Source organism: Drosophila virilis, chromosome 4 (assembly GCF_030788295.1).
Source record: "Drosophila virilis strain 15010-1051.87 chromosome 4, Dvir_AGI_RSII-ME, whole genome shotgun sequence".
In the NCBI taxonomy this organism is placed as follows: Eukaryota; Metazoa; Arthropoda; class Insecta; order Diptera; family Drosophilidae; genus Drosophila; species Drosophila virilis.
Genome location: NC_091546.1, coordinates 14266622 through 14280658, shown reverse-complemented (window position 1 = coordinate 14280658; position 14037 = coordinate 14266622). Strand labels below are relative to the sequence as shown.

General features: G+C 43.0%; 1 protein-coding gene across 18 annotated transcripts in view; it reads left to right on the top strand.

The window, feature by feature from the left end:
- The window catches only part of kis (chromodomain helicase DNA binding protein kismet), a 47719-nt gene that overhangs the window by 22743 nt on the left and 10939 nt on the right, over nt 1–14037 (top strand). For 4 of the 18 annotated variants that reach the window (XM_070209363.1, XM_070209362.1, XM_070209361.1 and 1 more), the window contains exons 7-12: nt 622–925; nt 1110–1199; nt 2080–2115; nt 2864–3070; nt 3860–4898; nt 6102–6632. In XM_070209363.1, coding sequence (XP_070065464.1) covers nt 622–925; nt 1110–1199; nt 2080–2115; nt 2864–3070; nt 3860–4898; nt 6102–6632 — 2207 coding nt within the window. Of the gene's footprint in view, nt 1–621; nt 926–1109; nt 1200–2079; nt 2116–2863; nt 3071–3859; nt 4899–6101; nt 6633–11399; nt 12152–14037 lie in introns of those variants that run through there. The other 14 variants (XM_070209366.1, XM_070209365.1, XM_032438036.2 and 11 more) reach the window with 9 other exon arrangements.

Here is a 14037-nt window from a genome sequence, read left to right as displayed (position 1 = left end):
ATATATCAAGAAACCCAAAAGAAACTGATTAAGATTAGATTTTGAGGATTGATTCCTAAGGGTCTGCTTGTCTGCTCACTAGCTGTTCAAATTCGCAACCGGTTCTTTCTATTGTCGTTAATATAAATGTGTGAACAGCTTGATTGAATCAGGAGAACTGTGATATTATCTTTTATCTTACCTTTGGAAGTTCTATGTAAGAATTTATTTGAGACATGATTTATTTGTTTTAGGAAAAGCTTATGGTCGAAAGTCCAAAAGAAGTTTTCTTCTTTAGCCGATCCTTAACACCTATTTCCAAATAATACTTAACTTCTTCCTGTTAAGAAATAAGATAAGATATATTTGTTTTTTTCTGCGGCATATTATTAACTCCAAGATCTTATTTGCAAGTGGAGCGCAACTTCGGCAAGTCGAAGCAATATTTCATGTCAACTTTTATTATAGTTTGTTTTTTTTTTTTATCTCATCACATATCATATCACATTGTATCGTAACGCCCGCTGTACATAAATCGAGTAGTTGTCATGCATCCATTATCACATCCAGAGTTGAGCTCGTTGAGAGTCAACGCCACAGAAAAGGATTCGCCAATAAATTTCGTTTTTATTACGTTTACAGGACGCAATGGCGGCAAGTCGAACAAGGAAATGGGCGGCGGCAGCTCGACGCCAGCGCCGGGCACCGCATCCGGCAGCAACAGTGGCAACACAACGCCCGCCCATAAGTCCAGCGCCCTGGAGGCTGGCGGCAGCGACAAGGATCAGGGCTCGGGGATCAGTGCCAGCGCCGTGGCAGCTGCCGTTGCGCCCGCACCGCCCACCAGCATACACGATCCCAATCATTGGAGCAAGAAGGAGAAATACGATGCGGATGCGTATCTGGAGGGCGCCTACAAGAAACACCTGGGCAGACACGCGAATAAGTGAGTCGTGTGGAATCGAATTTGTTTAAACTAACAAGCCCCCAATCCAAATGCCAGGCCGTCTTTTGCTAACACAACCAAAACCTATTCTCTTTCTCTTCCCTTTGCTTTCATTTGTCTCTCACACACACACACACACACGCTTTTTTTTATTGTTTATTTACACTTTTGTGTGCTTTCACAGGGTATTGCTGCGCGTGCGGATGCTCTACTATATACAGCACGAGGTCATTGGCGATTTAGTGCAGCAGATTAAGGATAATACGCCCATCAGGTAGGCGCTTTACTGTACCAATGAGTACATTATCATTAACATCATCACATCATGATTGTTGTCGTTGATTGATTGACTGATTGTTGTTGCACTCTAAAAAAAAAAAAGAAAGAGCGCCAAAGCATTCGTTTTATTTCTCTTTGTCTCTCTCTCTCTCATTTATATATACTATATTCATAATTTTGTTTATTTTTTATTATTTATATTTAACATTATTTAGTTCGTTGTGCCATGTTTTAATAGTTGTCCTTAATTAGTTTTATTAGCTACTAAAAAAAAAAAGTGCCAATTTGTTTAACTATGCTAGTTTCTTGACTCTCTTAACTAAAGTACAGTTGAATCGTTTAAGCTCTTGAATAATCTTTCTGCTCTGGTTCTTTTAACTTTTAACTGCAGTTGTATTACTTTTGGGCACACTTGCTCGCTTTTGTGTGAGCGCCCGCTCTCGCTATCTTAATGCTCTCTCTATCTCTCTCTCTCACTTTATATATCTCTCACTCGTTACTAAACTCTCGTTACTAATTTCCTCTCGTTACTAAACAATCGCTCCCTGTTTAGACGTTCCAAACGTTTGTTCCATGCAACTTTTAATACATTTTGTACATTCCCCCAAACTTTTTTCAACTCGTTACCTTTTTACCCAAAAAATAAAATAAACAATTTACTAAATGGTCCGCATCGTAAGCTCAATTTTCTCTCGCTGTGTTTTGTTTTGCACATAACAAATCTTTTGACGAATATTCTAATTGCTAATTTGAATACGAATATGTATATTATGTATGTATGTATGTATAAATATATACACATTCACTGACAACTTTTGGAACAACAACAACAACAACTACGACTACAACAACAACAACAACAACTACTGCCGCAGTACGAAAGCAAAGCAACTAGCACCCAATCTGGAAAGGTAATATCTATGCACACATCTCGCTCTCTCGCCCGTTCGCTCGTTCGTTCGCTCGCTCGCTCGCTCGCTCGCACGCACGCATCCCGCCCACCATATCCGCCCATTTGAAGCGAATCAGGCGAATAGGGATATCAGAAAAATAAACTAAATGCTCATATACATACATATATCGTTACATCGATCGATCAACGAAATGCTCTAAACCAACGTTACATACAAATTATATGCACAGAATATACATCTATATAATTTTCCCAAAATCTTCCAAATTCCAAATCTAAAAAGCTGCATTAACAAATTTTTCCAAAAAAAAAAAAAAAATAACAAAACAAACATCTCTTTAGTTGCATTTTGTAGTTTGTACTCAAAAAAAAACCCGTAAAATGTGATTGATTTGTAAACTGTTTAATCCGTAGCACAAATTGGCAATTAACAAACCACAAAACACAAGTTTTATAATTTGTTTAATTTTCGTTTCGTATTTTGCTTTATAGTTTTTCTTTCTTTTATTTTTTTGTTGTTCTTTTAATTTACTACAAAAAAACAATGCATAAAATTTGTAAAAACAAAAACACAAAATTGTACTTAAAATTTTTACTAAACAACGCATTCAATTCTTATTCCCCTTCATCTATATATATATCTCTCTCTCAATATACACGTTTATATATATATATATATTTGCATATATATATATACATATGTGTGTATATGTCGTATGTGTGTGTATATCTATCGAAACATGTAGCGAGCTACCCATACGCCCGCCGCCAACGCCAGATCAAGTGCCATCCTCATGGTGGAATCCCATTTGTTGTGATAAGAGCCTATTGGTCGGAACCTATAAACATGGCTGTGAAATGTATCGTCAGATGCGCGCCGATCCGAATCTGTGCTTTGTCACCCATGTGGGCGCCGGTGCCGGTGACGATTTGGCCGTCACGAATTTGCCAATGTAAGTAGAGTATATCCAAAAAAAAAAAAAAAAAAAAAAAACAAAAACAACCCTCTTCCACCTACCCACACACAAACACACACACACACACACCTTCCCCTCCACTCCTCCATACTAGCTATGCCTAAATAGGGTACCATTTTGCCATATCGTAATACCACATAAGCCACAAGTACTAATACCACACAAAATATCCAGACCAGACTCTAGCCATATATGGAAATCAAACCAGGATACATCTGGTAGAAATAACAGACAAATAATGTGCACAGTTGCAAACAGGAATTGAAATTATTTTGTGTATATATAACTAATAGAAATTATACCTTAACTAGTCCATAAAAATCGCATTTAGCTTAAGCGTAATATACATGAAGCTATTGGGTGTGACCGTATTTTGAGAAGTTTCACGAAATTATCCATGAAATTGAGCAAATCACAGCAAAAATTATAATTTAAAGGTAAAGAATTCCAATTTCTGAAAAGCTTTTTAGTTTATTGATTATTCAATTTGATACATTCAATTTAAGTTTGCAAATTGCAAGTGTAGAACAGCTAATATAGCCAATAAACATAACATATTACAGGGTATACACACGTTTACCCCCCAATCCAATCAATTGGCCTACAGTAAACGGTCACACTGAATACTTGCTAGCCAAATGTTAAATTTATATTGTGTGTGTGTGTGTGCGATTGTGTGCGAGTATTTCACATGTTAGAATCGATAAAAATCGATAATTATCGATTTAAATGTAGATCACTAAACGATCTGGTTTGCATTCACAGAAATGAGGACGACGCAAATTCAAAGCACGATGACGGCGACGAGGTGGACGACGATGGCACCACGACCACCAAAGATTCGGATTCGACAAAGCTAACGGCCGGCGATAACAAGGACTCGCTAGATCCGGAGCGCCCCAGTTCGTCGGGTAAGAGCGACAAGTGCGATAACAGCCAAGGAACCAAAATCAAAGCCGCCAACGCGGAACTCATCCCGGCTGTGGGCAATGGCAGCGCCGTCGAGGCCGACGCCACGGCAGCGGCGTCAGCAGCTCCAACAAACGAATCGGCACAAAAAGAATGCGAAAACGAAATTGAAACTGAAAACGATAACCAAATAGATAAAAACAATGAAAAGGCGAAAGCCAAAAGCGAGCAGCCCGCCGGCGAGGCAGAGGCCGAGGCAGACGTCGCCGAAGCTGCCGATGCCGTCGCAGTTGATGCCGACTCCAGCTCAACGGCGATGGCCGGTGGCGATGGCGATACTGTGGCAGCCACTGCAGCGTCCGCGACGCCAAGCGCATTGGACACTGAAATGGATGCGGATGCCAAGAGTCAAGATCAGGCCCAGGCTAATGGCAAGCCCGCTGCGCCAGCCGATAGCGAAGCCGACGATGCCGCTGCCATTGCTACGGTCGAGTCCGGTTCAGATTCATGCACTAACGCTAATACCACCACCACCACCACCACCACCACAAATATCACCAATACCACCACCACCACCACTTCTACTACTATAACCACCATTACCAATCCATCATCCACCACAACAACAACTACTACAACAACGACTGCAGCGGCCCCTGGCGGCCCCGGGGAGTCAGCGGGTCAGAACTGCGAAAATGCTAACTCCAACTCAAATTTAGGCTTAGACGAGGAGGAGAGCGTCGCCGGCAGCTATCCGCCATCCACATTGGCCGCCGTCGAGGATGCCACAATGTGGCCATCAATGCAGGATCTCAATACACGATTACGTCGCGTCATCACCGCCTATCAGCGCAACTACAAAAAGGAGGAGCTCAAGCAGCAGCAAAAGGCCAAGGTAAGTGCGAGTCCCGTACTCAACAATCCAGCTTCAAAAGCCACATACAAACCATCCCATCACAAGCTCCACACTATATATGTACATACATCTGTCACTTGTTGCGTCTGTTTCACACGGAAAACAAAAAAGAATGTCCGCCCCTTACTGTGTTTTATCCAGTATTATAGCTACAACAATGTATCGATATATATCGATTATATATCGATTTGATCTATTGAATATTTTGTTAATGTACAATGTACTCCTTGCACTCCCAAAAAATCCAACTATCTAAAAAAAGCACAACAAATGCTACAGCAAGAATGATGGAATTAATAAATTAAACTAGAAACTAGTATCGATAAAATCGATTATTAATCGATATAGTTGACTGTTCGACAAATTGGAAAGTAACTAGATGAAAACTTATATCTATCGACAGATATTGATATTTTAAGTGAAAAGATAATTTGTGAATAATATAATAATCTGCAGACTAAAATATCGATAACATATCGATAAAAATGTGTATTTTCGATTTAATTATCAAAATGATACTGATAAATCGATTTGTGTTTCAATCAATCAAACTTTCGAAATATCGATAAATCCCCAATATATCGAATGTGCATTTATCGTCTATCGATTAATCGTGTCTATTAGCGGATCGAATGTCTATCGATTAATTTTTTTAAATATTTCTTGCGTTTCCATCATTCTTGCAATGCCCGATTGTATTACCTAAACAATTTGTGATTATCGTTTTGTATTTTGAAAATAACACACCAAAAAAAAAAACCAATCAAAATTCGTAGTGTCCTGTAAGAGGACATATTCAAGTATGTAGTTTTGTTGCTTAGCTGTTGGCCGTAGATAACTACTTGGCTTAGATTTGCGAAAAAAAAAACAACAACAAATTGTAAATGTAGTTAAAGTAGATATGAAACCGGAACTAGAACGTGGACTGACTGACGAATCTGGCGAACAGCCAACAGCTGATTAACAAAACTACCTGCGCACCCGCCTCCCTCCACTGCCCCCCGCCCCTGTTCTGTCTCGCTCTCCCTCAAGTCATTTGGCAGCAGTAGCCACACACACACACACGCACACACGCATATACCACACCCTCACACACTCGCTCTCATGATGTTAAATGTGCGCTTTTCTTTGTAACCGAGTTCTTACCAACACCCTACAAATCCTCCTCCTCTGCCTCAACAGCTACAGGCACTGGTCTCCTCGACGCCGCCGCTATCGGTGCCCACCACGCCGACGCTGCAGTCGATGCAAATGCAGATGCAGAGCGCCGGTGGTGGTGGTGCCGTTGGCAATGCGGTCGCCGGCAGTGTCGTTGGCGCCGGCGGCTCTGTTAGCCAGCTCCAGCAGCAACTCGACTCGAGCAATCGCAGCCTGCAGGCGCTGATGCAGTCGCAGGGTGCCAGCACCTCGGCTGCAGCAGCAGCAGCTGCTGCCGCCGCTGCCGCCGCCTCGGGCAGCGGTTCGACACTACAGCACGGATTGGTGGGGCAGCATCAGCAACAGCAACAGCAGCAGCAGCAACAACAACAGCAGCAACAACAGCAACAGCAACAACAACAACAACAGCAGCAGGTCGGCGGAACTCAGGTGCCAGCCATGCCCACAGCCGCCGATATCAGCCTTATGCTGAGCATCCTCAACACAACCGATGTCAGCCAATTGGCCAACTTGGATATCAACAAACTGGCCATGTATTTGGTTAGTATGAACAATGTACGTGAAAAGCCTCTCTCTCTCTCTCTCTATATATATATATATATAATATAATAATATATGATATTACAACACAATGCGCTATCAAACCAAATCAAAAATTCACTCTGCCATACATCCAAAACTTATCACCCCCTCAGCAGCACTTTGTGCCCACAATATAACCCGCTAATCGGCAACATCATGCAGAACTTAACACACCCTTACTTCTCAGTCGGCCCTGCTTGGGCCTTAATAGACCATGACCAACCCGCCCGCCACTCGCCACTCGCCAAACTCAAACTCAATCAAACGCCCTCCCCCACAACTCACCACACTACACTGACAATTACTTACCACACTCACACACACACACCAGCACATCTATCATATAACGTTGCATTGATCGAACTAACCCTTTTATTTTAGAGTACATTTAGCCAAATTACCTAACCAGCATGCCCTTTGCTTACACTTTTCATATATATAATTATAGAGTATTTTTTTGTGTACCTAAACTTTTGTATTTAGTTTATTAGTTTACTAAAATTCAGGGTGTGTGTTAACTATATATATTTTAGTATAAAACCATTTTTATCCGATCTAATATTTCCTTTTCAAATGGTAATTATTCTCTGAGTTTACCAATTTCGTGGGGTTTTAAAAGTGTTTGTCCGCTTGAAAGAAAAAAGAAATGCCAAATAGGCCTAAAGTTGATACTTTTCCAAATCTTTAGATATTTCTGGGTGTTGTAAATTATAAAGAATTGAATACAATTCGAATTTTACACTCTAAACCTCATTAAAACACCGAAGATTAGAGATTTATGAAGAAAATATTGCCCTTAAATTATTGACTAGCTTACTTACTATATTTAGACTAAGTATAGGTACTTATACTAAGTATAAACCGGTTTTTCGTGTATTTAGTGCTTGCATTTTCTCGTTTTGAGTGATTTTTGAGTCGAAAGTTAAATCAATAGTTTTGAGGTTAAATTCGAGTATTTTTTAGTTTTTGCTGATTTATACCGTTGTCTTCTCGCGTTTCGATTGGTATCTGTGTTTATCGATAAGCCCCTTCGCTCGCGTGCATTCAAATGCGAATTTCAATGTGGAGTGGCAATAAATGAAGTGTGCGAAAAGTCAAAAGAGGAAATCTGGCAAGCAGCGGCAGCAGTGAAAAAGAGGCGAAGCTAAATAAAATAAGTTACACCCACCGTGCGAGGTGGTGGCCGTCGCTGATTTCTGTCAACTACATGCGAGTGTATATGTAACTGTCTCGCTGTGCATATGTGTGCTGCGAGTGTGTGTGTGTGAGTGTGTACTTCCGAATGTTCAAACAAAAGCAACGACGACAACGCTGACAAAACGAGACGCAAGACAAGCCGCGAGAGCATCAGCAGCAGCAGCGGCGAAAATACAAATACAAATACAAATGCGAATGCAAAATACACTTATGCTTAATTTATGCAAAATAAAAGAAGAAGAAAAAAGCACACACACACACACACAGAGAGAGCGGGCGACGAGCCGCATTTGAAGCCAGGCCCGAAATATGGTGCACACGAGATGCTCGGGCGCGAATGAGCAGCCAAACGAGCAAACGAGAAAATGTCAAACCAGCCGCCCAAAATGTTGGTCGGTTTGGGGTCCCGTTACCATCTCATCGATAGTAGGCAAACAGTGAAGCCACAGACATGTTGCCCAACTGCTCTTGGGTCAAATTATGAGATGCGACTTGGAGATGGGAGTCAATTGTACAACCTGACGCGCATTTTACTGTAGCAAAAACAACAACAGCGACGTCGACGCCATTATCAAAAGGCAAAGCGAACACCAGCGCCATCAATCAAAGCAGCAACAACAACAACAGCAGCAGCAGCAGCAGTAATAATGAAGGCAGCGTCGACGCCAGCAGCAGCAAGAAGAGCAAGCAAAACGGTCACAGGCAAAGCCGCTTTGTTGTTGTTGTTGTATTGACGAAGTTCTTCTTTGGTGACGATGATTGTTGCCGCGTCGGCAGCGCGGCGTTGGCGGGCGACGATGGTCTCTGACTGTTGGGTATTGAAATCGGTATCGGTATCGGGTGGTTGTTGTTGCTGCTGCTGCTGCTGCTGCTGCTGCTGCTGCTGCTGCTGCTACGTTGGCTGTACTTGTGCGTCGTGGTTTGTATTAGTTTTTCATGACGACGCCTGTGTCTGTATGTGTGTGTATGTGTCTGTATGTGTGTCTGTATGTGTGTGTAATTTTACATTTTCTGGATTTATCCAATGTTTAATTTTTTGCCTTCATTGCCCACCCAAATGCTGTTGACGTCGCGTTGCTCTCAGTCCGCATATCCGTATCCGTGTCGCCGCTCTCACGGGGCGAATTATTGAGCGAGACGATGGCGAATATGTGACTTGGTTGTGGTGACCTGTTCCGCTCCTGCTCTGCTCCCTCGCTGCCTGTTTCTTACAGTCCGCGGCGCGTCAATAAAGCCAAAGCCTAATTGTGCTCATTTGAGCTCATCTTTGTTGTTGTTGTTGTTGTTTTTGCAGTCTGCTCCTTTTGCTCCACTGTTCGTTCGCCGCCTGCTTTACGTGTTCTCTTTTCGCCACTTGCAGCAGCAGCAGCAGCTTAAGATATTGTTGTTGCTGTTTCCTTTTTTCGATTTGCAACGTGTATTTAGAACACAAGCATAAGAGTTGGCTTGCATGTGTGTGATTTTATGTATATACATATACGCTCTTGTGTGCGTGTGTGTGAAGATGTTTTCCATTCTTTTTGTGGCATCTTTCTGGTGTGCGATTTGCTTGGATGCTCACCTTGCTGACCGCTATTCGATTTATTATTTTATTAGCATTTGTTGCACAGTGGTGCAATTGCTATTATTCCTGCATGCACATGCATGTATTTTCAGTTAGTTGCTTGACTACTTTGCGCGTGCGTCTCACGTGTTGCTTGCTGTTGCAGCTGCTGCCGCATCGGCGCATTCGTTTCACACCTGTCGGCCATAAATAATTCGAATTTTTTGTTTTCAAGAAAACCTGCCCAGTGTGCAATGGTCAGTTCATTAAAAGTTGCATACATGCACACACACTCACACACACATACATGGATGTTCGAGTATTGGGATACGTATGTATACGAAATGAGCCGCTGTTGTCTACCTGCCTTTTGATTTAGTTTTGCGTTACGCTTTAGTCAAATTTACGACCACACATGCATAGAAAAAACGTCACACGCTCATACTCACACTAACACATACACACAATCTCTCACGTGCAGTTGCAGTTTCTCTCTCACCGGCCGATCATGTTTTTACATGTGTGTGTTTGTGTGTGTGTGTGTGCGCGTGTGTGTGTTTAGTCATATGCATTTGCTGAAGATGTGTCGCTGTCGCCGTCGATTGGCAGCCTGCTTTGTGCTGCGGCTGCGGCTGCTGCTGGTGGTGGGATTGTTGGATGTGTATCTGTATCTTACAGATTGATTAATAATCTCGTTTTTATACACGACAGCGCGCTCTCGCTCGCTACTTTGGCAATGGCTACGTGCTTATCGCACTTTGGTGCAGTTTCTATCTTTCGCATTACTTGTGTTCTTTCTGAATACACATGTATGTAGGCTACATGTGTGTGTGTGTGTGTGTGTGTGTGTGTACATATGTGTAATGTAGTATGTAGATTAGTTGCCCATGCCAAAGGTCGTATTAATTAAACTATAACAAGGGTCACGAATTGCGTTTGCATATGGACAATTTTCTAGATGTATTTCCTGTCACGTGTATGTGTATGTGTGTGTGTGTGTGTGCGCGCACATTTTGTACCTGAAATTTTAATCCATTTCTCTGGCTATTATTTTATTTTATCCCTTTTATGCTGTGTGTCCTTTGCTTGATTGCGCCAACATCAGCCGCAGCCGTCGCCAGCCGCAGTCGCAGTCACTGCGTTTGCTGATTCCTCTACTTCTGCCTTGTCGTCAACAGTTTTTGTGGTACATTTGTTTCATTGCTTGGCTTTTTTGCCGTGTATGCCCCCCCCTTTCCCATCTTTGCGTCACATATATGAGCATGTATGCGTGTGTGTGTGTGTGACAGGCTCTGGCTTTGCCATTGCCTTTTGCTTACATTACACAGTTGACACAATGTGCGCTGCCTTCTCATTCTTCTTCAACTCGTCCATCTAGTGCACACAGACACAGAATAAATACATACGCTCTCGCCAGCGGCGCTCTCGCGTCCAATGCGCTCACTGTCTCTCTCTCGCTCTCTCTCTCTCTTTTTCTCGCTCTCGCTCTGTCTGCCTCTCTGGGTACACTGCAAGTGACGCTTTGCCTTTGCCTTTGGCTTCGCCTTCGCCTTGCCGCGCTCATTCACCTCAGAGGACGGACGACAGGCTGTGACTGCCTTTCTGCCTGCCCATCTCATTCATATTCACATTCACCCAAAACGGCGTTTGGCTTAATCTCACGATTGTTTGGTTTCGTTTGGTTTGGTTTTTCTGCTCTGGCTCTGGTTCAGCTCTGCTCTGCTCAGCTCAACTTAGCTCTGCTCTGCTCCCTCGCTCAATAGTAGTTGCTTGGCGTTGTTGGTTGTTGGTTTGACTAGCGACCCTCTCCCCCGTTCTCTACGTTGCCGTTACCGTCGCTGTTGCTGGCTGATTCGCATTCGATTTTAGCTGCTAGTGCCGCTGCCGCCGTCGCTGCTTCCGTGCGCGTATGCGTCCCCGTTGTGGTCTTTGTATATGTATGTATGCATGAGTGTGTGTAAGTGTGTGTGTGTGAGGAGTGTTTCTTGTATTTAGTCCGCAATGCGCTCGCTCATTATTTGTTTGAGCGCCGCGGTGTAAAGTTGTAAAAAGTCCAAGTGCTTGAGCAGCAAACGCATCCATATCCAAAACAACGTTGTCGTTGTGTCGGGGCTTTACGTATCGGCGCGACCCGTCGTCTTTACATGTGTCTCTCCCTCTCGCACCCGCTCAATGCACTAGTTTGTGTGTGTGTGTGTTTGCGTGTGTTTGTGTAGAAGAAATAATAATAATCAAACGAATGGAAAAATGTAATTGCTGAAGCAAAAGTAGACGACAGAACGAGACGAGGCGCGAGACGATTGCGCGAGTGAAGAGTGGCGAGTGCAGACGTCGCAACAACAACAACAACAACAAGCACAAGCACAAACAACGTGCAAATGGCAAATGTGTCGCCGCAATGAATGATAATTAGTGCTTAATTAAAATCAATAATGTCGAAATCGAAAACCATTTCAATATTTGTGATATAGCATATAGATATGCATATACATACATATGTATTATAATTGTAATTGTAAATTCAATTGCATATCGAAATTGAGTGTGTGTGTGTTTGTGCGTCACTGTGTCTATATACATACATACATATGTGCCTAAAATTGTCTAATACAAAATGGAGGTTATTAAACCCATGGACTTTAGCAGCTTCTCGGCCTTTTGCGAGCATCTAAATAAATCAACAGCAGCCGTTACAGCAGTAACAACAACAACAACAGCAGCGCCCACTTTAAACAATGGCATTTATTTGGAGGTAAAACTACAACAACTACAACAACAACAACAAAAAAATACAATGACAATGACAATTTATTGTATAAAATATGCAAAAACTTAATTAAAATGAAGGCAAATTGGCAAACGAAATAAATGTGAATGCAAAGAATGCGTGCAGGAAAAAAAAAACATACAAAAGAAGCTAAACTAAAAGAAACCAAAGAACAAGCAGAAGCAGCAATAAAAGTAACAACCAACAGCGGCGGGGCAGCAAGTAGTCAGAGTCGAGCCGCCGCAAAGTTAAAACGAAATACAAAACAATAAATTTATGCCTATAGATTTCACATGTACGAGCGTTGCCACTTACACGGCCAGTGTAACCCACTCTCTCAAAAAAAACTCTCTCACACACACAAACACAGAGAAACACAGAGGCAAACAAATAAACAAACACACGTTAACCAGTTGGGTGTCTCAGTGTGCGCTCATTTAAATTCGTTTTGCCGCCTCTGTCTCTTTTACCCCATTTCGCCGCAAGTCAAGCCGTTTGCCGTTTGCCGTTGCCGTTGCCGTTGCTTTTGCCATTGCTTGCTACTTACTAATAATCATAATCAATCGCTCGCACTTGTATCGTGCAAATGCCCGAAGAACAGGGGCGAATGCGAAGGAGTCGCGTAGCGTCGCTTCGCGTGTCGTGTTGTGTGCGCAAGCGAGATGGTCTATAAGATATAAATGAGATTGGGTCGGGTGGGGGCGTCAAGCAGAAGAGGTCGTACGTTCAGTCTCTTTAGCTTGCTCGCTTTGTCGTTTGTTTTTGTTTGTCGTCCCCCCTTTATTTATTTTTTTTTTTTTTGGGCTATCGTTGCTTGAAATTTGTATAGCGAAGAGCCGTTAGCCTGCACATGTATAGATATATACATATAAACGCACACACACACACACACACACAGTGTGCTGCCAACCTGCGCCAATTGGCATCCTTGAAGCCAGACTTGCCAACATGGCCACGAGAGCATCAGCACACCCCCTCCCCACGCCACCCACTAAGGCACTTGACTGCAAGAGCCGTTTGCATTTATGTTGTTGTTTTGATTTGCATTCACACACTTGCACATTTAAAATAAATATGTATGTATGTACATATATGTTTTGTGCTTTTGCGTTATATTTGCAACCACCTGGCAACGCTGTCTAAGGAGTTGCCGACTGACAGCACATTTTTGGGGGGCTCTATCCCCGCCCCCCCGCCTCACATTATTATTATTATCATAACTAACTACAAAACCGGCGCCCGTGCTTTAGAGTGTGGGGCTAGGCCACACACAAGAAATGTGCTTGTGACTGTGTGTGTGGGTGTGTGTGTGTGTGAAGAGAGCTTCTTGTGCTGGCCATGCAATTGGTCTCGCAGGATTCATTTGTTTTGTCTCCTGCTGCCTCCGCGTCTCGTGCTCAATTGTCGCTGTGGCATTTGCCCTCTGCCCGCTCTGTGTCGCTCGCTCTATTAGGGGTGTAAAATGGATTTTTTTTTTACTTTTATTATTATGATTTTATTGTATTTCCAGTTTCAGTTTCAGTTCGCTCGTATTTAGTCGGCGTCGGCGTCGGCGTCGGCGTCGGCGTCGGCGTCGTCGACGTCGTCGCCATTGTCTCTCATTTTGCCCCTTTGCTTTGCGCTCGCCATTCGCATTTAGTACTTTTCGCAAACATTTTTGTAATTTTGAAAGGCTGGCCCGGTACCGACCACCAACCCCAAGCACTACCCCCTACACACACACACACCCAACACCATTGAGAGCTGTCCTGGTAGCACCCACCCCTGATGCATCCCGTTATGTTGTTGTTGTTGACGATGATGATGATGATGAGGGGTCTCCGGGGGTACCCCGACGGACGCGTCGTTGCTTTTAATTTTTTTCTTTCTCA